General features: G+C 37.5%; 1 protein-coding gene across 3 annotated transcripts in view; it reads right to left on the bottom strand.

Annotated features, from left to right (window-relative positions):
• Positions 1-25880, bottom strand: part of fgf13a (fibroblast growth factor 13a) — a 106495-nt gene that overhangs the window by 79801 nt on the left and 814 nt on the right. For 2 of the 3 annotated variants that reach the window (XM_032555098.1, XM_032555101.1), the window contains exons 1-2: positions 24180-24690; positions 23772-23919 (exon numbers count right to left, since the gene is read on the bottom strand). In XM_032555098.1, the coding sequence (XP_032410989.1) occupies positions 23772-23820 (49 nt within the window). In that variant the 5' untranslated portion in view covers positions 23821-23919; positions 24180-24690. Of the gene's footprint in view, positions 1-23771; positions 23920-24179; positions 24691-25880 lie in introns of those variants that run through there. The other variant, XM_032555099.1, reaches the window with a different exon arrangement.

Raw genomic sequence — 25880 nt, 5'->3', positions numbered from 1 at the left:
TTTTCAAACTGCTATAATAATCAAGTAAGATAAACGATCTATGTTAGTCACATGTCCACCAGAATATTCCTCACTGGCCACTATTATAAAAAAAAAACAATACATAAAATCATTTGCCTGTAATTTCATAAAATGAATGGTTTTATTGAGAGATGTTTGCTGTATTGAGCTCTTTGGTAAAATGGGCTGAGCTGTGCACATTTCAGAGTGCTGCGGGTGAAAACTGACATGTAATGTAAAAACTTCCACTAAAGTAATAACTGAGGCCAAAATGACCAGTCTGAGCTTAAACAGACTGAGGAACTGGGCTAGTCTGATCTGGTCCAATCTGGGCCGGGTTGTTCTGCGTATGTCTGTTGACTGTCCCCTGCTCAGCTCTGTCAGAGTGTACCCAGAGGGCCTGTTATTTTGGGAGCTCAGCTGAGAGGAGATGACAACATCATGGACTGTTTAAGCTGCTTACATTTCCTCAAGCACTCCCAGTGCACCCTGGGATCTACACTCTTTGGGTTGCTGCTGTCACCGTAGCTCCACATACGTCGAGTGCATGTGAGCAGGCACTGTGATGAGCGCACCAAAGCAGGTCAGAGACACAAAGCTGCGCAGCGAAAAGCATCTCCTCCTAAACGCCATACAGAGCGATATCAGTGGAAGGCACGTGCACACATCAGTGTGTTTGCTAAGCCTGAAGATGAGAGCATCCCAGACGTCTGTGGAGAGAGGTGGAACGAGGTACCACTGAGGCATAAAAATAAAGTTTTGTGTGTGCGTGCAGGGGTGTGAGTGCGTGTGAGTGTTAGAGCGTGAGTTCTTCTCACATCTGCAGAATTTCTGTGTGGACTGAAGCACAGGCTTTAATTTGTGAGTCAGCAGATCCATTCTTCTGAATTGTATATTAAAGTAGGGGGTTAGGAACCACAGAAATGACTGAACAGCGAATAGGTGGATTTCCACTGCAACGTTATAGTGTAATATATGTTTATGTCATGGTGGAACATATAAGCCATCAGTGTCATTTTAATGTTGAACTAGTGAAAACTGTCTCACACTTGTTATCTTCACAACATCTTTGAAATCAATCCGAAGTTCAGTCATTGAGTCATGATTCATTTTTATAGACTCCTTATGATGATTCCTCACTGTTGTTTGTGCTGTAATGAAAAGGGGCGATTTATATATATATATATATATATATAAAATATCTTGCCTTTTTTGTTGTTACAGAGATTGTTTCAATTACAGTGTGACTCCATATTTAGTTTTACAGTCTGGAAATAAGCTTTCCAAAAACATATTTTATTTGATCCAAAATAATGCAATATTCAATATAAATGCATTTCAAATTTAATGTACTTCTATACATTAAAAATAGAGGTATTAAATAATAGACTGTTTTACATGTGCAAGCACATCAGTAAGTTTTTTTCTAAAATAATTGAATTAAATTACTTATATATGTGAAATGTTAAAAAATTACCAAAGAATAGACCAATACAGAAATTTCCAATTGAATATTAGTTGAGAAAAAAAAAAACATTTTATAAATTGGTTAAGAAAGAGTGGGAAGGATGAGACATAACTGGAGGAAATGTGGATGGAATAATAAGGTCAATAGATGCATTATTTTATCAATTACTAGCAACTATTGCTTGTTTCTGTTTATCTATTTTATTTATGAGTCCTAAACTCGGTGCTTCAAAGTATGAAAAGTCCTTTTTCTTCCCAGATGAAGGGAAAAACAGAGAGGCACAAATTTAGCTTTAGTGGGAACTAATTGTGAATTAGGAACCCAAGTTAATTTTAACAATACCATTGGTATTCAATAAGCTATAATATTTCAGCATCTCAAAACATTATACAGATCAGTTATACAAATACTTTCTTCCTGTTAATAATGATGATTTTCTGCTTATGGCTAATAAATATATGACATTTAGGATTAAAATATTACATACTGTAAGTCCATTAAAAACTATAAGTACAGAAACGCCGGATTAATGGAAAGTATGTTTATTACCTGCTCTAAAAGTAGTAGTATTTTCAAAAAGTACTTTTACTCTGACAAACTAGCCTCATCAGAACTAATATTTATTGATTATGACAGTATAATTTTCTTGCATGGTTTTTATAGACTGTATAAGTTTTACAGTGATTGAACATTCAGTTCCTATGCAACTCATTATGTCTGATAATATTTTAAAAGAACATATAAAAGGTGCCATTACTGGCACAGATCTCTGCAGTTACAACCACTCACACTCCATAGAGCTCTAATAAGCAGCAACTGAACCTTGTAATACTTCAGAGTCAGAATATCACAACGTTTTAGCCAGAAGAGAGAAAACATTTTACAGCTTCACATGTAGGAAGAAGAAAAGCAAAACTAAGTGTAGCACTTAGTTTTTATGTACAGAAACTAATATAGTGAAGAAGTAACTGCAGGGAAAGATTAGATATATTTAAAAAAAAAAGAGCTTTGGTGAGGAATAAGAACAGTAAATTGAGAGTGGAGATTTAACGACAAAAAAATCATAAAGAGTTTTAAGACATGGGATTGTAGTGGGGTATTCTTAGTACTAAACATTCTATAGGAGGTAAATTTCTAAACTCTTAAAGCCTCATCCCTGCAAGAAAAGTTTTCAAAAGCTTCGCTTGAGTTGGTGTACTCAACAATCATCCTGTGGATGTTTGGGAAATGGTTATTGGGGGGTCAATCTGACGTGAGATACAGAGAGAGAGATAAGACAGAGTATTTGTGCAGACACTCGTCAGCCTTCTGACTGCACCTCAGTAAGACAGCTTCCTACAGCAAGGCACGCTGCAGAGTTGGAAAGACAGGGAGAAGAAAAGGAGGAAAGAAACAGGAGTGAGACAAAGTTCACAGTCAAAGAAGTTACATGAAGCAAACTTACAAAAACACATGTAGTCATGCAGTATTCAAAGAAAGAAATGTGTATTAGAAGAGATTCCTAGTCACACGATAAATGTATTTTTATTTTACACAAGCAACATTCATGCTTTATTTTGTTCTTCTACTCAGTGGAAGTGTTTTTCACATAATAATTACTGATTTTGTCTTTGCTGCTTTCCTACACTTTGACATATCAACCTTGAATTAAACTTCCATCAACATTTATGGAAGAAAATCTTCTTATCTCATTATGGACTCTCACTCAGTTGTCCTAATATGACTGCATGTTTCTGAATCCACACTTACACTTTCTTGACTGTAATAGCTTTGCATTGTACCTTAGTAATGTTGCTCTATGAATAACATGCACTATGCGAGATGAATCCCCCAGTAGAACCTAAACTGACACTCCCTAGACGCAGCAGACAGGACCGTTACAACACAGTTTTATTCTTGGTTTGCAAGGTTTACTTTTTGTGCAATTATACAGATTCAAACTTCAACCTTTCAAAAACAAAAGCCAGAACTTACCTTTTTGGAACTACTAGTGAGAATCTAACCCACTACTCAACATAGGATGACTCCTGTGCCTCAGTCACCTTTGTTGACAGAAGCCAAAGTCAAAAACTTGAAATAATAAACTTACTTTAAAGTGACTATTTGAAGTAAGAATCTATTTTTCTCCTTCAAATGTTGAAGCCTTGAAAAGGTGTACAAAATTGCACTAATGTGTTTAACACACCAAGAGATTGTATGTTTTAAAAAATATTACAGTTTTTTAAAAATAAAACATACTATTAATTTGAAGCGTTTTAACTACCAATGTCCCAATCCAATCTCAAGTATCACTTTAGGGTCCCAATCGAGGCATTTTACTCGACTGAACTCAGTATATTAATAGATATTAATGTCCAGCTTAAAAAGAACTGCATTTTTTTTATGCAGGTAGGCATTTTGCAGGCATTTCTTTGTGTTTTGGGGGAAAAAACAAAAATGAAGCAAGCAATGTAAGGTACAGTCCAATTTTCAAGTCCAAGATTTCAGGAATTCATGTTTTTGTTATGAAGACTAGCCAATTATATTGAACAAAAGGCAAACCTAATCAAATATTGTAAATATATTGCCTACATAAGAAGAGGACAAAAAAACAGTTTTTGAGATCGATTTTGAATGTTCCTCACATGTTTCTCAAACATACAAGAAAAAGTATGATCTCCCTTTTTAGAATCTCACATTTTGTAGCTGCAAGAGGTTTCCATAGATATGCATAAATAAGCTCGTGAAAGTCCAACATTTTCCTTCATAAGGTTGTATTATTGAACAAAATTTTCAAATCAATACAAGTAAAACTTCCACTATCTAAGAGAAAAATGTCTGTGCTTTCCAAAACCTCCACAAGACACTGCAGAGGCCTAACACAACCTCCAGTTAACAAGCCCAAACAGGCCCAGCTAGGTGGCTCAAACGGCAGCTTCAGTAATGACTGTTAGAAAATCTGCCATCACCAGGTCACTTTCCCACCATATTTCTGCTTTCGTCTCCCCTTCAATTAATAGGCAGGGTGCTTTGACACAACCACTTATTAGGAAGCAGCAGTGGGCAGGCAGAGATCGCTTTGCAAAGACAAACAACTTAATTAGTGGCGGCAAAGCCTTAATAAGTTCAGCTCAAAATAGTTAGGAAGGGCTGGTGAAAAAAATAAAAAACACAAAAAGCACTGTAATTATAGCTGGGCAACATTTTGACTCCTAACTTACCACCCACAACTTCCCTGTACTGTTTGTCCTTTGTTTTCAATGTGACACAATACATACATACATTAGATTTTGTTTAAATATTATGGAATAACCAGTTATAATAATATGCCATCTATATATTTAGAGGACGCGCAGTAGAAGAGAGCTGTTAAAAACTCTTATGCTTTGCCTTGTTAATGTGCAAACGGAATGACAGAGCATAATACCCACATCGTTGTATGCATCTGTCATACTTTCTTTGCAAAGAAAGAAATGTGCTTTGTTTCCTGTGTGCTGTCAACAACTTAACAGAGCTAAGAATGAGCTGCCAGAGAAAGCAAACTAAACTAAGGAAATAAACGCTTTTACATTCAAAACAACTGCTCAAACCTGCAGATTTACTCACAGCCTTCCAGCAGCTGTAACTTTATTCATAACATATAGAGGCAGCAGATCGTTCATAAAATTGAATATGATACAGTATGTATTACCACTCTCTAATCAATATAATACTGACGGAAATTACAACACTCAAATCATATACCTGAACTTTTAAACTTATTTTAATTTTAATTTAGTGTGAACTTCCAATCTGTTAATAACTAATGTTTCACTCTATAAGGTGAAAGCTACAGTCACTTGAGACTCTCTTGCTTCCAAGATTTTATTTTATTTTTTTTGGACATCAAAGCATAAGTTTTCATTTTGGAAAGATACCACAGCGGGCCCCTGGTATTCATCGGGGTTAGGGAAACAGCTACATACCACAGTTTTAATGGTACAAACACAAAATATGTCATGATATGCATTAATATGCACAGTGGAAACTGTCTTGAAACTATTGCAGCAGCTGAAATCTATAGTCTTCTTTATCTCCATTCTTCGTTATACAGAAAGTGACACTCGTAGATTAGGTGCCTTGGAAACGTCAAAAATTGTGTGTCAAGTAGCAGTGCTTCTAGGTATTTTAGATTTTTTAAAAATATTTTAGAAAAAATCCAAACAATTAAACGTATAGTCGTTAGCATCCATTATTACTTCCCTAAGCAGTGCGCTGCTATGTGACTTCTACGTTCTTCTTCAGCACATGCGGGTTTATGTGTAAACAAATTGTTTACACATAAGCTTGATTCGGGTCACTTTTAATTATTAATATAAATAACAAAGTAAAAAAAAAAAACTATTTTGTCCTATTTTAGGACAAAATTTAAATTGAGCACCAAGACCTGCTGTCTAAATATAATCTAAAGCTGCTTTCTCACAGGAGCGGCTTTAACCGGTTTTGTCCCAGTCCGCCCCAGCCAGATTTGTTTCCATTAGCAGGTCCTCCTGCTGGTTTTTTGCAACCACTTCAGGGGTAGAACAAGCTGCACTAAGCCATTATTACACTCAAGTTTGATTGACAGCAATCTGCACTGCTTGATTAGCCTGTGATCACTGCATGAGCGAATGTCAGACCTTGCTAACTCCAAACAACAGTGGACCCCTGCCTATACATGGTTCAGTATTCAGAGATTTTTCCGTAGAACCCAACTCCAGCAATTATTTGCTGAAAATCTCTCTATTCATATTTTTTGGTAGCACATATCTAAAATATTCAAAAGAAAATGCAGCTAGGTAAGTCAGTGAAGTATGGAATCCATATAATAAATTGTATTTAAGTATGACAGTATTCAATGTATGGAGTTGTATGCATTGCTGCTACATTAATGCCAAGTCAGAATGGAGACCCTGTGCCAAAGCTAAGAAAGCAGTGGAGCAAAGAAACTAAGCAGCCATCTGTCCCTCAGGGTTTTGCAGTGCAGAGCGCTGAGCTTCCAATCACCCACACAAACATATCCAATCTCCACCAAAACACACCTCACACATTTACCTGGTATACACTCTGCATTTGCAAAACATGCGTATGACTCAATCCTCAGAGTTAGATGTTGTAAAGCCATGTGAAAAAAAGCTTTTTTTTTTTTTTTAATAGATCCATAAATGTGAACTCTGTTTAAATGGGGACTTCCCCTTGTTTAGCTACTGAAGTAAAGTTTTTGGTCTGAATGAATCAATCACATGAATCAATGCATGTACATAGTGCTTGAAAATGGAAGAGTCTCAAACTTGTTATGTTTGCCTTTTACCTTGTTAAACAAGAAAGGATAAAAACTCAATGAGGTTCAATAACCAGACAAGTAAATATTTTTAATCATTTGGCTTTCCTTTGTCTCGCAGATATAGAATCATGCATGTTTTTATTTTTTGAGTGTGATGACTGATTTTAGAGAAAGTGTGAGGTCTGCCTCCACACAGTGTTAACAACATCCCACCAAAGATGCCCACAGGGTCCTCGATTCCGAACAAACAACCCAACATCCTTCCATAAAAGGGAAAACTGTGGAAGCATCAGGGACTTCCGATGATGCTCAGATTGACTATGTTTGAAAGTTATTTCATCTAAGTACTTAATACTAAAAATCTGAAAAACCTTTGAAAAACACAACTCCTTAAAACGGAGCATCCTTATTGTAAGCGGTGACGTGCATAAAGATGTGTGAAAATGTGCCAGTGTCTATGCTGCTTCATATATTCTGAATTATTTATTATTGAGACTGAATGTGTTAACATTTCAAATGGATGAAGCCAGACAATATTTTGCAGACATAAAGAAAGAATATCTGCAGCAAATAGTTTGAGATTCTTGCTTTTCTATTTTTTTTCTAGTCAGTTTGAATTTATCCCATTAGACAGGAGGAAGGAGCATCAGAGATGTTTTACAGAGAGCAGGGGAATGTGGCATGCAACCCTCTTGTACACGTGCAGCCATGCACATGGCAACAACATTAATCTTTATCTTTTTTTTCCCATCAATTATGCATAGAGTGAAAATTTCAACAGAAGTCAAAAGATTAGATTTTGAAAATCAGAAGATAAAACTTTACACAATGTTTAAATATTAAACATCCATCTTCACAGCTGCATCAGATAAGAAAAGTTGAAAGTTTGTCCTGCTGATAATGCACATCATGTGCTTCCTCGGATAAAAGGTGTGGGATATCAGAGAGTAAACTCTGTGACATAATTGTGCTTTACTGTGATAATTTTTTTTTTCCCAAATCATCAGGTGTAAATTAGCTTTGAAGTTTTTTGTAACAATAGATTACCAAATAAACTAGATTTTGACCACTCTGGCACCATTAAATGATTGTGACCACTCTTTACTGTTAGTGCAACATCCACAGTGATTTGGCTTGAGCCAGCTAAGGTTAGCCAGTAAATTTAATAGCTGTGTACATAACTTTTTTATATTCTTCAACTGCAGAAAAATGTGTGTACAGACTTGTTCTGTTTCTTAGGTTTACACACAGAAGTTCTCCTCTTAAGCAGTAAATAACTCTACTAAGGAACTTCCGCAAAACAGAAGATTACATTTTTAGTGCATAAATAACTACAGTACATACTTTGATAGATAAGTTGATGGGCATCACAAGGCAAAGTGAAGCACACAACTCGTGCTGTGACTTCATGCTCTACATGTAACGTCGGTCAAGCTGAGAACAATCTTTACTCCTTTACTTAATAAAGTCCTAAGTTTATACAACTCTGAGTTTAGTTATTACATAAACTCAGAGCAACAAAAAAAATAAATAAAAAAAACACAGGCCAAGAAAAACTGTACTAACACAGGACTTAAATCTAATACCTAACAGAAAAGCAAATATTTTTTCTCTAAGGTGGCAGCTTTAGTTTCTAACTCTATATTTAACCAGTTTTATTTTAAAAAACCCCTTGAACTTCTCATTGGGTAAACATCAAAATTAGGGGTAGAGTTTCACAGGGCTATAGAATCGGGTCAAAATGTCACCTTACATATTCACCTGTACGAGCTGTTTTTGACACAAAACTAAGATTTTAAAGTATTTAAACAATTTTCTGTCTTCTCAATGGTGATCACAGTAAAAAGGGTGCAGGTATTTCATTGAGTTAGGGGAGTTCACACCTGGACAGGTCACCAGTTCAACACATGGTCCAAGTTTATTGTTAGCTGTCAAACATGAATATATGAATATAAAACTTCAATCCATTTCTTCTGTATAAAAAAAGCACAACTGGAAGGTATTAAAAGCAGAAAAAAAGAACAATCTGCTCAAATAATCGCTTTCTATTCCTGTCTGTAAAGAATAAGCAAAAAGGGAAGCAGGACAAAACCTTAAAATAGCTGAAAAAGACACGGTAACATGAGCTCAGAGAGATAATCACAAACCAGTATGCGACATCTTGTAGATTTTCAGCACATTTCCATCTCTGTCAGATATATTCTGAAGGTTAATGTGATGCAAAGGTTACTGTGCTTATAATAATGCAATGTAATATTCAAATGCAGAGAACACATCAAAGCACTGGCATTAACAACTGACCATTTGATTACACAGCACACCAGACACACAGACATGACGTAAAGGTCAGTACACGCAAGAACCACTTACACAACTCCTGAAAATTAGGCTACCTAATATAGATGTGTCATGGATCGCAGTTTAATCAAAACAAAAAAGACACGTTGGGATTTGAAACCATGGTGAAACACATAAGATGTTATTTAAATAAAGGGATTGACGCATTTACACATTGTCCCTGTCCTAATTATTTTGCTGTAAATTTCAAGCATAGATGAAGGAAGCATTTTGTTGCATGTAACCTTTTCATCTCCCCTAAAGCACTATTCATCTTCTTTATGGACGCTGGTTCTGCTGGTATGGATTACTGTTAGATCACCGGCTGCCATTTCTCTCTTACATTGCCTCTCTTTATCCCTTTGTTTAACTCTCCTTCACTTCATCTGTCCCTCTCTGCAGTGTAGGCAGAGACTTGTCTCCTCTAATTACATTGAAAATGATGTGATCATTCACTGCAGAGAATCTCTCTGACATCTGACAAAACAAAGAAAAAGTTTGTCAAGAGGGAAACTGAATCATCCTAAAGTCAGAAGTTGCTACAGGTCTTCTGATCGTGATTTTAAGGGTTGTGAAGGAAAATATCAGTCATTAGCACTACTGAGGGGTTTCGGGAGCATTCAGAACACTACTATGTGCTCATTTACTTTTTCATAAGTTTACAGAAGCTTCTTAGCTTACAAGTTTTACTTGTTCCATGTTGGAGCTCATAACTGAATTTACGAGTATGCCAAATCAATTTTCCAATTTTTTTTGTTCGAAGTCTTTGAGTACAAAAACACACTTAGAAATAACCAATGTTGTATCAAAATCATAATGCAATACAATATCTTACAATAAATTGTTTTCAAAATTTATCATAAATAGCTCATCTGTTCTTGCAAATCATAGCCTATGTGGAGAATTATCCTTTCTCCATTAGGTTCTTGATGTATGAGGTTGAAGAAGAGTCAGTGAGTTGAATTCATGAATTGCATGTATTAAGACTAAAATACAGCTGCTCCATTTGTTCATGCTATGGACCTTACCAGAGCAGCCGCTTTTCATTGGCTGATGTCCATTCTACGTGGTCACGTGCGTGACCGTCTCACAAACACACTTAGCTTCCCGTTAGCTAAGTACAGCATAATAGCAGAACTGATACAACTTCTACACCTTGAAGCCTGTCTGCTACACAGTCTTACGTTAGCTAAACAGATCAATATGCAATGTGTACTGTAACTGACATACACTAAAGATTTTATTTTAGCAGAAAAGGCTTTGGACTAAACTGTTACTTCGTGTTAGCCACGTTAGCACCAAGTACAGCTAGTCAGTCAACCATCGCTGTGTTCAGGGAAGCGCTGATTAATAATCGAGAAATAAATATCAAGCCTGGAAACTTGATATCGTAACGGACTGAATGTTATGCTTTTAACGTAATCTTTGCTCGTCTTGCGGGGCGCTGGCGGTTGCCACGGTAACAGGTGTGCTTAAACTACAAAGAGAGAGAGAGTAAAAAGGTAGGAGTGGTTTTGAGTTGATCACCTGTTCGGGTTATTTTACCTTTGTTTACCTTTGCTGTGGCGCATTACAGCCGCTGTAGTTTCTAAACGTTGGACTAATTACCTCGTTCGTTTGTGAGTTTATGTCATTCACAACAAACATCAAATAGAACAAATATATTTCATACACAACAAATGGCTTCTACCGCGGTAATTATGTGAAATTAAATTAATTATATCCCAGCTTCAGAAGATTTGCCTTTACCTTTACAGAGCTCTTTGGTTCCTCCTATCAGTCTGTAGCTTCTCATATTGACGTCATCAAACCAAAGTTCAGATCTACCATAACTGACTGACACCTGCTGGCCTCAGGTTTGCAACCAGCTTGTCACTGAGAAACCAGTAACCTCCTCCCAGATGATCACATGAACTTGTTAGTTCCTCTGTCCATTGTAGTAGCTGATATATTGTGAAAATCCGGTAGAAATGATGCACTAATCCTGTCATGTTTACATAGAAACAATGTGCTGCGAGGCTTTGCTTGTGAGACTTGCGGTCACGTGGGTCGGTTGTGGGCGGAGCTTGGTAAGGTCCATTCTTATGGGCTAACAGAGCAAAATGGCCTCAAACAACAGTTTGTAATTCTCTTTGTTAGCCTGTACCTAAGCTCCGCCCTAAAGCGGGTGTTCCCTAGTGTGTTTCCTTTAACCTTAGCTTTGCGCAATGCGCACATGTGATCTATGTAAATTCATGTATGTGTATACAAGCATGCAAATAGCTAAAAGAGACAGAGGAAAACACAGAATTATTTATTCTCATCACCTACGAGCTGCTTCTCCATCAACCACACTATCAACAGCTTCTTCATATTTTCATGAATAGATGTCCATTGTTTAAACACTATTTTAACTCGTTTGGCTGGTATAACCTTTTTCATCTTTTTCTGTTTCAAAATGGTGCAGATGGCAGATGTGCTACGGTTATACTGCTGTGGCAAGTTGACTACATGCAAACGTTGTCATGTTTTTTCAATCATTTCTTTATTTAATTCAATGCACATCATTCACTTCTCAGTGTTTTTGCTCTTACGTTCTTCATATCCAAGCAAAGTTTTGCAAACACAACACTGATGCATTTTTTGCAGGTTAAGCACTTAAAGCGAATTAGTGCGACAGAGGATGCTAGGAGGATGTTGCGCTCCTCAATGTGGCGCTAACTAGTTCCTTGCACCAACCAATGGGAATACATGTCCTTAGCTCCTTCCTTAGAAGTGAAAGCATATAAGTGTTAACTAAATGGCATTTCACATATGGAGTTTGTCTTGGTAATTTGCTCACAACTAATGTGTTGCACTATGTGTGTAATACAGTATGCATGACTTGGCATAAGAATAATCCAAGCTAGCCAGGTATCCTTGACTGATGACTCTCATGCTTATTGGGGTCTTTTTAGCAGTAGCTGCATGTCGTTATGTAAATGAAGACTCCCTGATGAGATGGAGGCAGAAGCAGGCATGATGCTCATTTCTCCAGACTGTAAAATTGGCTTCATGGACTGGAGAAGGATTGTTGCTATATTTAGCATCTTAAAGCTATCTTCTCTATTCGTTCTCAAATCAAAATACGTTGACCCTTGCTTCATCATTTTAACCTCAAGAAATCTGAAATATTTCTCTCTTAGCCCCTTCTACTGTACATTATAATTGTAGGTTTGACATTTATCAAAGAATCTGTGACTTTCTTCAGCTCACTCAACTCTGTTGGTTTTGATTTCTACAAATTGCTGCTGCAAATTCTGTCATTATTATTTATGAATACGTAAGCTCTCTCTGAGAAATGGTACTAACGCTTTGATACTATGTTTTGTCTTGTATATTCTAGCTAAAGCCAAACTTAGTCCACTAGTTACTTAGCATAACATCAACTTTAGATCAGAAATAGCCTCTCTATCTTTAAATGAAGCAGAAGTGTTGTTTTGTCAGCATTTGTCAGTATTTAAAAGGTCAGTGATTATCATCTTAAATAACATTAATATCTTAAACAACAGTATAAAGTGTCAGACACAGTTTGATCAGTCAAGAAATCTCCGAAAACATGGAGTAAAGTTTATATTGAAACACGCTTATAATTGCTATAATAAGTCATTTTATTAATCATAAGTCCTGCAGATGAGTGCTTTAAACTTGACATCTGTGCACCTGTGATTGAAAGATTTAGAAGTGAAGAAGTAGGAAGTGTGACATAATCAACAACATTAGTTCCAAAAGCCCAGGTTACAAAAATACTTTGTGTTTTAGCATTTTGGGTATTCAATAGAAAAAATAAAATGGTGAGGGAGAGCTAGAGAAGAATAAAAATGATTTATAAAGCACTGTGGGAATATGGTGACTGGCTAACTGTTAGCAGTTAGCAATGCTGAAGTTAGCATGTGTGTTATAGCTTCTCTATAGTTATGTGGTTTAATTGTGGAAATGTAGAATCCAAATGCAGTCAACAGGCATAATGTAGGTTGAGTGCAAATAAAAAGACTGAAATGTTCAAAACTTCAAATCCAAACTATAAAATCAAACTAGACTAAGAACACAGAGCAGAAAACACTAAGAATTAGGAGTAAACTGAATGAACTGGATATATTGTGTGCACTCAGAGAGCCTACTGGAAAAGAAAAGGTAATATTATTAACAAGGTGGAAACAGAAACCACGAACCTAAACAATCACTAAGCAGAACTAACCCTAACTCCAAAACTAATCAAAATAGAAGCGAAACAACACTGTACTAAAAGAACCTGACTACCAAACTAAACACTGCAACTCAAATCTGTTGTGATTTGAGTTCTTTGTGTGTTTATTTTGAATTTCTGTGTCTTTGAGTCGCTGTGCTGTCCTGTCTTCCCCTCGATTGTTCCCAGGTGTGTCTCGTTCCCTGATTACCTCCTATGCATTTAATGTTACCCGTGTCTCTGTGTCTTTGTCGGGTCCTCGTTTCATTCGGCGTCTAGTCTCTGTCGTACTGTGTGCCCAGTCGGTCCTCTCATCTCGTGTTACAGGTTGCTACCGGTGTCGAACCCTGGCTTCCGCTCGGCCGTGCTGCCCGGTGTTCTGGACTATGTTGGACTGAGTTTCTCTGGACATTCTGCATTAAAGTCATTTATGTATCTCATCCTGGGTCTACTGCCTGCTGCCTAACCGCCTCACACCACACTTCATGACAAAATCAGATTCTTAACCAACACATAATACACCTAAAGTACAGTACAAAATAAACACAAAGTTGTAAACATAAAGAGAAAAATCAAGATGTAATATACTTAGAATAATCAAACCTGAACTGAGTCACTCTACACTGAGCAGTCTTTGAAACATACATGCGAAACCGATAATTTTTTATAAGAAGATGAAATTATGTTTGAAAAGGTTTTTAAGCATTAGGACCATCTTAGGTTTGAAAAAGTATAAAAACACAGACTGTAGTTTGTGAAACATTTGTAAAGTAAAGTTTACGTTTTTACAAGAATATCTTTGAAAACATTTTCAGCCTGTTCTTGTGAACTGAATGTTGTGTATCCTCCCTTTTTATGAGCTGCCTTTATCATTACACCACTACTCAACAGTTATAAAAATAGTTTGAGCTAATAAAAACCAAGAGATCAATTTAGTTAGAGATGTTACAGCAGTATCCGTAGTATGTTTATCGTCTGGAGTGCAGAGTCACAGCGGGGTGACTTCAGCGCAGTCAGTCAGACTTTAATTAATAAGCAAACTGCTTCCCTATTTTAACACCTCCAGTTTCCATCAACATCCACGAACAACTTTAAAAGGCAAAGCTTCAGCTCATTAACAAATTACTTTTGTTTCTCTGAGAAAAGCTGTTAGTGATCTTTTTTATGCACCTGAATAAATAAATGTTTTTCTGCAACAATGACTTAAATTTGTTCTGACCACTGAGGGAATGAGAAAAAATATGTTTAGCTAATTAATATTGAATTAACATTTATTTTAATGCAAAACGATGTAGAATTCAGATGCAGGGTTGCATCACAGGGAACACAATGTCTAAGTCCACAGTGTAAATCTGTGTTCAAGCTGATGAGTGTCATACCAACATGAAATTACAGTATGTTACACTTTCTACACAGCTTAGATTTAGACTGCTTATTTTTCCAATGTAGCAAACACAATTTAAATATCACACATCCAGCTTTTGGACAATTTTAACTGGATTAATTTACAAATAGATCTAATTTCATAATGCCATTTTCACTGTTTTAATTTTAAAATCAATTTTATCTAATAGTCCACCAGGTCAGTTCAGGATCCTGTTTTCCAGGGCTGTGAAGTTTCTTTTCATAGGTACAGTGCTCTTGTTAGATGAAACATTGATGCAAACTGAAGTGATGCGCCGCCTGTAACCTGCTTGTGAAATCAGCTGCAGGACTGGAGAAGACCAGGAAGCGGATAATCCTGTTAACTACTCACTGCACGTTTTGAGAGAGCACGGTGTGCCTGCTGATACAGAGAACACAATGTTGTCAAGATTTAAGCCAGTAAGATCAGATGCAACATTTGGTTGTATCTCCTTTCAGGTCAGAATAGAGCTGTTTCACCTTTTAGGTTTTTTACACCTTCCTCACTGCATCAGGAAAGGTCAGGAATTAATTTTGAACATCAATCATCTTGTACTTTCGCTTTACATCAAAATCTGCTTTTAATAGCCTGTTTTAAAAGAACATCTGTGAATTCAGAAGGCTTTTGAAATCATGCCTTAAGGTTAGAAGAGGTTAGAAAACTGGAAGGAAGCAATCTGCTCTTTACTTGCATCCCCAGGCCATCATTTGGCCCGATCATCTTCACCACAGAGGCCTGCCGGCCAGACTCCCAGACCTGTTCTGTTCCAGCCAGATATCTTGCTTATTGCCAATAGTTTTCTTTTTCTTACCCCACCTTAATAACCTTTCAAATCTTGACAAACTTCAAGCAACTGTTGGACATCGAGCCATAAAGGACTGAAACTGACTTAAGACTTTTATGATAACTATTTATTCATCCATACAATACTTTAAAACTCTGGTTCCAACTGCAGCAAGAAGACGAGTTTCAGTTTATGTGTCAAATACAGTAGAAAACGTTGGGGCATTTTCCCACCTTGACATTCAAGATATTTTGAATTGCAAAAAATTGGTAAATGTGATTTAACTGAGTGAAGTTGTGATAATAATAATTTTAGTCACGATTTTTCCTGCTACTTTCTAGACCATCTCAGCAAAGCGATACTCCCACATGTATCAGATCTGCATCTGGGTGTGCCTTACAATCTGCAGAATTTTACCAGGAATATGGGAGGTTTCTGCGCATGCACCATAAAGTTAACTGTGCAGTGCATGAGATGACATAATCAATATTTTAGTTAGCTTACAGTCTGAAAATGCAAGTGGCAAAGTCACAAAAGTTTTCCGCACTAATGTAGTCCACTATCAATGTGCAATTTTATGCAAAATGTTACCCTGAAAAAGTTATATGTGTGTACTGTATATCTTCGCAAGTGCAGCCAGAACTGCAGTCACTCTGAGCTGATCATCACACTGTGACTCTGAAATCTGAAGTTGTTTTTAGGTAATGGTAAAGTTATATAATAAGCACTGTAATGCACAACATGTGGTTTCTCCACCATTACTTACTCTCCTTTTATTACTAAAAACAAAACCCTACTAAATATAAGCAACACTTTTTTCACAGTCTTACAGATGCATTTTCACCTGCAGCCTTGAGAATTTACAGCTTCCCTCCATGAAACCAGATGCACAATTTGGAGTTGTACATGCTTCTCACCAGCTTGGAGCCCTGTTCCACAGGAAGCATTTGCATATCTATAATTCAGGGAATTTCATTTTTCATAGCCCAGAAGACTGTCACAAAATCCTGAAGAGACAGTTGACTTTATGGCTGTTTTTAGTATCAAAGTACGTAACATGACTTGAAGTCAGTTCAGTACAACATTGATAAATACAGTTTGCTTGCTGCACACCTAAAAAAGTTATTACAAGTATATTCAGTAATACTACAGTTTGTCTGTTTAAAACTTTGAGTTAAAAGAAAATGCCAAAACAATTATTCACTGCAGCAGATAGGGAGTAGTTTAAAAACCATTTTTCTGCCGATATTTTTGGTTGAGTATAGAAATGCTTCAACTTTTCACCTTTACAAAAACTCTAATCTGCAACGCATCTGTAACCTTAATTTGCTTTGTACCATCGTAGAACAGGGAGCAAATCAGTCCGCCACACAGTTCACAATACTGACCTTGAAGATTAACATAATTTATTGTTATCTGACACATGTAACCACAATTATGGAGGATTATAGTTAGATGAGATTATATTCTGAAGTGCATATCTGAAAGTAAATTGCAGTAATCCAAAGCGTACAGGTATCAGCAAATTCCACTGTATTTTTTTAGTTTGGATCCCCAATTATTATAATGAATTAATTCAGGTAAATAATTAGATCATTATAATCATCTTTGATTAACCTCAACGACCTCTGATAAATCTGAAGCAGAAAAGCTCAACACGCAATCATTTGGGTAGATCTAGTGTTTAATACTGATTAAAACTAAAATAATCTAGTGTAATAAAAAAACAGTTTGTAGGAAAAAGTATGATTTTTCATAAAGGTTATTTTTGACACATCTGCAGCTAAACATTTATTTCAATGTCTTCCCTGTGTAACACAACACAAATACAGCAGATTTAAACTTTGCTCAACTGTCTTTTCCAGAACAAAGGCAGCACTGGTTCTCAAAGCACTGGGACTCTAGGAATTGTTACTGTTATTGTCTGGTGTTATCTGAAAATATCACAGCACAAGTGAAAGATTCTGACTATAAATGTTTCTGGTCACACCCGTCCCTTTGCTCTCTTCAGCAGTACAGCTCCATCCTCACAACAGAGCCTGCAGCCATAGCACAGGCTAGTTAGCATGGCCCCTGACGACAGTGGGTGAACAGTTGTCATGTTGCGAGAAGTTGTTTCTCTGCCGTTATCACAGCTGGAGCACATACATGAGCATGACTGTCAGCACTAAGACACTTCCCCTGGCTCCTGTTGGTTGTTGCTGACTGGGAGCAGTTCATTTATGCATATAGCATAAATAAACCACAGGGAGGAGGCGCAGGAGCTCAATTTGTTCACAGATTATTTGTTTTATGTTATACTGTCACAGCATAGTGAGAGTTTTAAGAGACAAACATTTTTTAAAAGTTACATAATGCAGCTCTAAGGTAAGTTTAAAAGTTCCCTTCACCTCTCAAAGGTAAAAAAAAAATCACTGATGAACATTTAGGAAAGAGGAAGGCTTTCTTCACCTGATCAGAAAAACACAGGAATACATTTGTTGCTATGATATTACTAGATCTATTAAATAGCCTATTTTTTGTTAACTCTTGACCTCTTTCCTTTATTTTTAGTTATTAAGATTAGAAAATAAGTAAAGATGGAGATGTTGAAGATAATGAAGACATTTAACAGAAAAAAGCTTGAAGGAATAACTAGAAATAATTAAAACGCTGTTCTTTGGCCCCTACAAATTAACATCTACAGGAAGCGTGTTGAAATCTCAATTGAGGACAACTCACAAAGCCTTTCACCTCAGAAGCCATGCAGCTTTGTGGATTATTAAGCTGACTAATGCATTTGAGCTTTTATGGAGGGAACACTTCGGCAATGATGACGTCAGACAGAAAACGAACCATTTCTAATCCAAGAACTTATCATTATGCAATAAAGAACTGTGCTTTATCAGAAGATGTTGTGGATCATCCCAACAAACCAAATACTGGAACTACAACACACTGATCTAAGGCCATGCTGGGTCACTGACAGAGATGGGTCCTCAGTCTCAAAGCAATCAGCACACAACTGAGAGATGAAGAGTGGCGGATCCCTGACGCCATTCAGAGACGGTTTCCTCCAGGCATGATCATCAGATCTGCGTCAGTACCAGGAAGGAATCTGACAGGGAACAATTTCACCGCTCTGTCGTCAGGAAATACATCACATCCTTTCCAAACACACCGGCTAAATCCGGCAAACCTCATGAAATGGAACAGAACAAACACTGATCTGTAAACATATCTTGTTATAATTTGTGTAACCATTCCTGACAGTAAATCCTTACACAAAGTAACATAATAGCTTGGTGACAATTAAATTATCCTAATTTATTTGTAGTTTCTGAAACTGCTAAGTGACAAGAACACTAATTGACTGATGACCTGTCCAGAGTTTACTGAGCTTCTTCTCAGCTACAAACAGACTCTAGAGATGCTCCCCTCCACTGATGCTAAACAGGATTAACCAGTGCATAAAAAAGATAAATGAAGGAAAGAAAATGTGCCAGATGCATGAGTGAACATCTTACAAAAAAATGTTTATTTTGCTATGTAAACATGCTCTATTCAAATATGATTGGAGCAATTTACAAAACCACAAATATACTATGGAATATATAGTGCCTTATCCATACTCCACTGGGTTTTACCACATTAAAACCTCAGCATATTTTCTAATTAACCTAAAACAAGCTCCTATTTCTTGATGAAAAGTTACTTTTAAGTTATTTGTGTACAATTTCAAGTGTACAAAGATACTAGAAACACTAAAAACTAGACAAAAATACTTGATAACACTTTGTGTCTTTGCATATGCACAGCGTGGCATTGATCAATCACGTATCATCCCAAATAAAATTCTTTTAAGTTTGACATTGAAACATAACAAAGCATCGAAACTTCAAGAAACTTCCACATTCAGGGCTGCAAGAACTACATTTTAAACTCTTTGCAAGACCTTAGAGTTAAATAAAACCTCTCAGTTCGGGTGCTGACATCTAATCCTGTGTCTTAATGATTATACCGTTAAATCTTCTCTTAATTATTACCAGCTGATCTTCCTTTGACCACAGGCTACTCACGGTATCTCCTCAAAGAGCAAACCAGGGTCCTAATGACACTGTGTGCAGTTCTGCTGATGAGATTAGAGCAGGTGTCAGTGTTGCGGGGAGCAGAGCTGCCGCCATTGTGATTAATGAAGCAGCTACAAACTTCTCTCTGGGCATCCATTGATTCAATGACTTTTCTTGCACTGAATTAATCTGCCAGCAAATATGCCCCGTGCTTTGCTCATATCTGCAGTTTGGGGCAGCAGTGAATCGGCTGGCTGACACTTGGAGCCCAGGAGGGGAGTATATCAGCACCCTGCACAGGGATGAGGCTGGAGTAGAATGACCGAAGAGCAGAGAAAATTATTTGCACAGAAGCAAGGCCGGCCCAAGCCTCCATGGGGCCCTAAGCAAAATTTGGTTATGGGGCCCTCTAGTTCTGCTAACCATGTGGATTGGCTGCAAACAGCAGTCTGATCATTAGATTATTCACACACCTAGCATAAACCTATTGCATCTCTGGCATTGCTGTTTACATTATATACATGTATAATAGGATACATTTATTGGCCAACTGATTTATCGACCAGTTGATTTCTGGGCGCCGATTTCCTTAATTTTGGGGGATCGTGATCTGCTGATACTTACATGTGAAGCTGATCTTATTCCCTGATCTTGTCTTCGTGAGCAAAGGTTTAAAAAGAGTTCATAAATCGGGATAGGCTTGATCTTTTGTGACATGAGACTACAGTGAGGACAAGCAGAGTGAAAATTCCTGCATAACTGATGCAAAATGCTTCAGTGCAAAACTGTTAAATTGCATATATAGAAGTTATCTATCTGTGGGTTCTGAGCGAGAAGAGACATGAAGCTCAGAGTGTGTACGTCCTGTTCACTTTGACACATCACTTTGTCTGCACAGCTTACCTTCACAAGGACAGAGAAAACTAACACAACATGATTCACTGATGTTGATACCGCAGCCCAGATTCACAACATCCCCCTCTACCCCACCAGGTTTCAGCTTCCTCCTTTCACATGGACTGCAGAAGATAGGCAGTACATTTTCTGAGAGGTGAAGTGACATATTTGTCACAAAACTTAAAACTTAAAACAATGGTATGTCTTTTTGATATGATTATTACTGGAACCACTACTGAGAAAATAGTTACTGAGGAAAAGTTCAAGTGGTTCCAGTATCAGTTACCAGGATATTATTTCTTTGTTAACCAAAGACCAGGACAGAACTGGGAAAGAAAGCTTTTAAATATGCTGCTCTTCATTACGGAAACCAATTACAGAAGGATCTAAAGACTGAAGAGATGGTTTCACTGAACAGTTTTAAAGCTCTCTTGAATGACAAGGAGACAAAAACCTCTAGCTGTAGATGTTTTATGTAATTTGTTTTATTAAAGTATAATGTATTTAAAATGTTTTAAAGGTTGAAGTTATCTTGTTTTTATCTTGTTTTGCTGTTGGATAGCCCAAATTCTTGTACAAGTGTGGTTAAATAAAGGTTATAAACAAAGCAGATGACTTGAGTATTATTATAGTTGAAGCAAAAGAACTGTGAAGGTTTTCTGATTTAGTTTCCTGTGTCCAGAATATGTGAAATCATACAGAAACATAATGAGATGATCATGAGTTCCTGCTGATATATTTAATAACATTTTTATTACAGAATCTAAAACCACTCACTTATTCTTCTGCCAAGTTCTGCGGAAACTAAGATGGACTATGAGACTGACTGTGAATGTGAATTATGGCAAATCAGTTACTGGCTTTAATAACTGCATACAAGATTCATTAGAAAGTTAATCTATTATTTAAACAACAATGATGGTAGAGATTTGAGGGTAATTTTTGCAGCTAGTGAGTGATAAATGTTTTGAATGCTTCTTCTGCTATGAAAGAGTGGGAGATTTAGAAACCAGTGTAGGCCAAGAGCTTCCAGAAAAACTGCCACGGAGATGGCAGGTGCTTCTGGCTTATGGACTGTTTCTCTGAAATAATTTGCAGGCCGGGTGGTTGCCAACATTGGCAGGGTCAGGAGTGGTTTTCTCCATGCAAGTCCCTGCTTGTGTGCCATTCAAGTTCATGATGAAGGGCAGCTTTCACCGGCGTGATCATGTCAGTGATCACTGGGGTGAAAGCTAAGGGCTTTTTTCTAAATTTAGAAAACAGTAGGGAAACTTTCATTTGGTATCTTATAACTGCTATACCTTGAAAAACTGTATGTACCTTAGTTTATCTCAAACTTCTTCTTCTTTTTCTGGAGTTTAATTTTCACTCAGTCAGTCAAAGTTTGGCTAGATTTAAGGACGGAAGGTGACATACTTTGTAGAGTTACAGATGATGATAATTTAGAGTTGCTGTGAGCATTAACATGTTGTTGTTTTCATGGTATAATTGTGCGAATAAATGAGTGTTAAAAAAATGTTTTTCTTCTTGTTCGTTTTGTGGTCGCCACAGATCATCTGTCTTCTTCTGCCACCGTCCATCATCCATAAACCTCTTATTTGCTCATCCTTCACATCTTGCGTCACCACATTTTGCATGCAACTGCAAAGAGGAAGAGAATGCTAATCTTTTTTCTTTTTTTTTTTACAAATTTCCTAAAATGAAACTCTTTATTGCCAAGTTAATTTGAAAAGTGTACTCTACTTTTTTATATGCTTTTTAAGAAATTATCTATTCCTCTCAGTGGTTTTTCAGTCAGTGGACTTGTTTGACTGCGGCTAATGATGCTCATTTAACACCTTCAGCCAGAATCTCAAGTTTTTCTGCCTTGCATCTGGGGTTGAGTCACAAGACAAAACAACCTCTCCTCTTTCTGAAAGTTTATTTAAACTTGCATATAATTGTTTGCTCAGATGAATGTGGCACCATTTGCATCTGAAAGGATGAACCATGACGTCACACAACAAAGAAGAGTGTTTTAGATCTGCTTTACATTAATACCTTTGCCTCCAGTTTTCACAAATTGTGTGAATTAAACTATCAGAAGCTTGCACAGCCATAGCGTCCTCAACCGGATAACCAAAATTGAATATTATGTTTGGTGTATGCAAACATTTGAAATTGAAGTAAAAAAACCCAATCTGCTTCATTTTCTGTCGTTTAACAGTTAGAAATAACCAACTGACCTAAATCAGCCAAAATTTGCTCTTAATTTAACATCAGATAGTGAAAAATATATATATAATTTTTATAATGTGTATGTAACCATCTGGCTTACACTGTAGCTATTTGTGTATTATAGCCTTCATAATAATAACAACAAGTAACATGAATCTCTTAACTGCGCTGCCAATTTAAGCCACTTAGGTTATTGATTTGTTTGAACACCTTAAACTGATCCGGAACGTGACAAAAGGAGATCCACTTATATTTCTATGTATTGTAAATAAACAGCGCTTGCTCCGGTGCCACATTACTATTGCTGCTTTATTACATTGCACTTTAAAAACAAAAACTAATTTACTAATTTTCCATAAGCATCTAAATACTTATCGGTGACGTTTAACACCTTACAGTATCGCTTTAACGTTCTGGGAAATAAAGGTATGTCATCTTAAAAATAATTATCGCCGTATACATACATATTTTATAAGTATCGTGTGTTTAAAAGAAAACAGAAAAGGTGCAACAGACGGTAAGAGTCGCGCAAATACACGGCGTGGATGAAACGGGTACACTAATTAGTCCTGCCATGTTTCTCTGACAACCTTGTCTCTGTGGCAATGTACAAACACTTTTATTATTATTATTATTATTATTATTATTATTATTATTAATATTAATATTAAATATAGATATGTTGCGTCACAGATCACAGGTTCAGGCTACGAGATCTCACGCGCTGCAATGACGGCGCGAGCGAGAAACACAAAAGGACCTTTCAACAGGATGCCAGTAACACAACAGGATGAAATAATTACCATCCCAGCGTTAGAAACATTACTGTAGATGTGGGTTTCTATTCAATGAGAAGGCAGCCAGGTCCATAGAAGGATGTATTGTCCAAATTGCCCACGTTTGTGAATACAATTGAAGCATGTGATCTAAAACTAGTGTGCAGCATGTAGGCCTACAGAAGCAAATGCATTGCTCTCGCGACCCGAATGCATCATGCTGGGCATGGTTCCCCATCCAGTGGCTGCTCTACAACCTCAGAGGGGGATTTGATCATGCAGGGGGAAAGAATTGGTGCATGTTCCCCTTCAGGGATGAAAGCAGTCCGTGCAAGGCAAGGCTCGTCTCTTACCCTTGGAAGCATCCTTGTCTTCTTTAGCCTTCGCCACTTTTCCGCTCATAGATCCCAGTTTGGATGTGTAATTCCCGATTTAGGTAAAAATCGAAATCCCCCTATTTGCTGACCGTCCTCAGTGAAATCCTTCCCAGAGATAAGGGTTCTGTGAGGAGAGAAATGCCGATGAGAGTCACATTATTGTTTTATTTTCCACAAAAGAGCAGAGCAGCGTTTGGTGACAGACACATCATGAAGCCTAACAAAGGACAGTGGGGGGTGCAACCCAATTCAGTTCAATTAGGTATCAATGAAAACATCCAACTCTTGCTGTCCTCTGCACACACTCACATGTAACAAGACAAAAGGAGTAGCACAGTTTCATTAAACATCCGGAACCAGGACTGTGAGCATCTCCGTGCCTACCTTATCTCCTCCACTTTTTCTCCTACATCAATGCACATTGATGAAAGGACCAGAGCAGATAAAAAGAAAAGAAGAAAAAAAAAGCTGCGAAATGGAGCGCAGCCTTTCTCCCCCCCAAGAGGTTCTGAAGTCAAAACAGTGAAGCACACCACCTAACAAACCCAGAGAGGAATGCCATCCAGCGCAGCTCCGCCACCAGCTTTTTGTTTTTGGCGTCTGCCTCTTTGTTTTGTCTCTGCCCTGCTCTTCTGATCGCTCAGCAGGCACAATCAACAGGATACACAAAGTGAGAGCGCTCCGCCCGTTTCAGCGCCGATTCACGCAGCGGACGTTGGTTTTTGGACCTCAGTGTCACTGCTGGGATGTAAACGAGCTGTCCCATCCATAAAAGCGGTGTGTGTGAGCCGTGCTGTCGATGCGGTGAAGAATTACAGCAGGGGGTTGAGCTGCTGCTGCTGCATGGCGCGCACCATCTTGCTGTTGCTCTCATTCAGTCGCCTCAGTGGCGGAGCATTGCGTTTTCCCATTCACATCCAGGCTGCGCATTCTCCAAACACTGGCTTTATTAAAGGCATAACTTACAATGCGAAGCAGTGGCTCTGACTAATATAACGCAAAACAGAAGATAAATAATTTAAGAACTGTGATTTATAAGATAGTGTTACCAGTTCATACTGTAAAACCTGTGTGACCTGCCAGGTGCCTAAAGTTTGGAAATCGGGCCTAAGTAGCTGCATCTCAGTAAATTAAAGCAAAAAGGTATCACTTTGTGCAATTTAAGCTCAACAAGCTTATGTCTTATATAGATTTATTACATGCACAGTTGAAGCTTTTAATTAAAAAGAATTTACAAACATTACTGCAATACAGAAATATTAGGCTTCTAGTATATTATCTATGTCATATAATATATGCCCACAGGGCTTTCTTTTTGTGATTTATTGCACCAATGTGTTGTGGCCTAAAGGTAATTGGGAGTTCTGAAGCCTTTGGCTTATATGCATTGTTTGCCCTGGTGTCTGTCGTGTTCCTCTTGACTATACTCCTTACATGCTCTGTGGGATTTAGGCCAAGCAAATTTGCTGGCCAGCAAAGCACAGCAATAACCGAGTCATTAAACCTGGTAATGATGGTTTTGGAAATGTAGGCCAGTGCCAAGCAATGCTGGAAAATGAAATCTGTGCCTCCATAAAGCTCGTCCGCAGAGGGAAGAATGAGGCGATCTAAAGTTTTCTGGTAGACAGCTGCTCGGACCACAGACTTAATAAAATACAAACAAAACCAGCAGATGGCTTCTGAGATCGTCTCTGGTTCACGAGTGTCACGCACAAGGAATGAGATCCATGTCCAGGACACGTCTTGTTGCGGCTCTCGAACCGCTGACTCCAGGCTTTATAAATCTCCCCCAGGTTTTTCCTCTCCAGAGTGTGGTTAATCCATGTTGCTTCTCCCAATCAACTTTCCATTAATATGCTTGGATACATCACTATTAATAGCCAGCATCATTTATGGTTTGTACTTATCACGGAGGGTGTCAATCTGTAAATATGTGTATCAGTTTATTCACATTCACTTCCACCTGCACTTACTCTTAATGTTTGCTTATGTGAACAGCCAACACTTGTGTTGAATTGTATCTTATCTTAGGTTGCCATCTTAATATCCCATAGCAATAGTGGCTAAGTAATGTATGTTAACTGT

This window comes from Xiphophorus hellerii, chromosome 23 (genome assembly GCF_003331165.1).
Source record: "Xiphophorus hellerii strain 12219 chromosome 23, Xiphophorus_hellerii-4.1, whole genome shotgun sequence".
In the NCBI taxonomy this organism is placed as follows: Eukaryota; Metazoa; Chordata; class Actinopteri; order Cyprinodontiformes; family Poeciliidae; genus Xiphophorus; species Xiphophorus hellerii.
The sequence above is the reverse complement of the archived record's forward strand: the minus strand, read 5'-3'. Positions and strand labels throughout refer to the sequence as shown.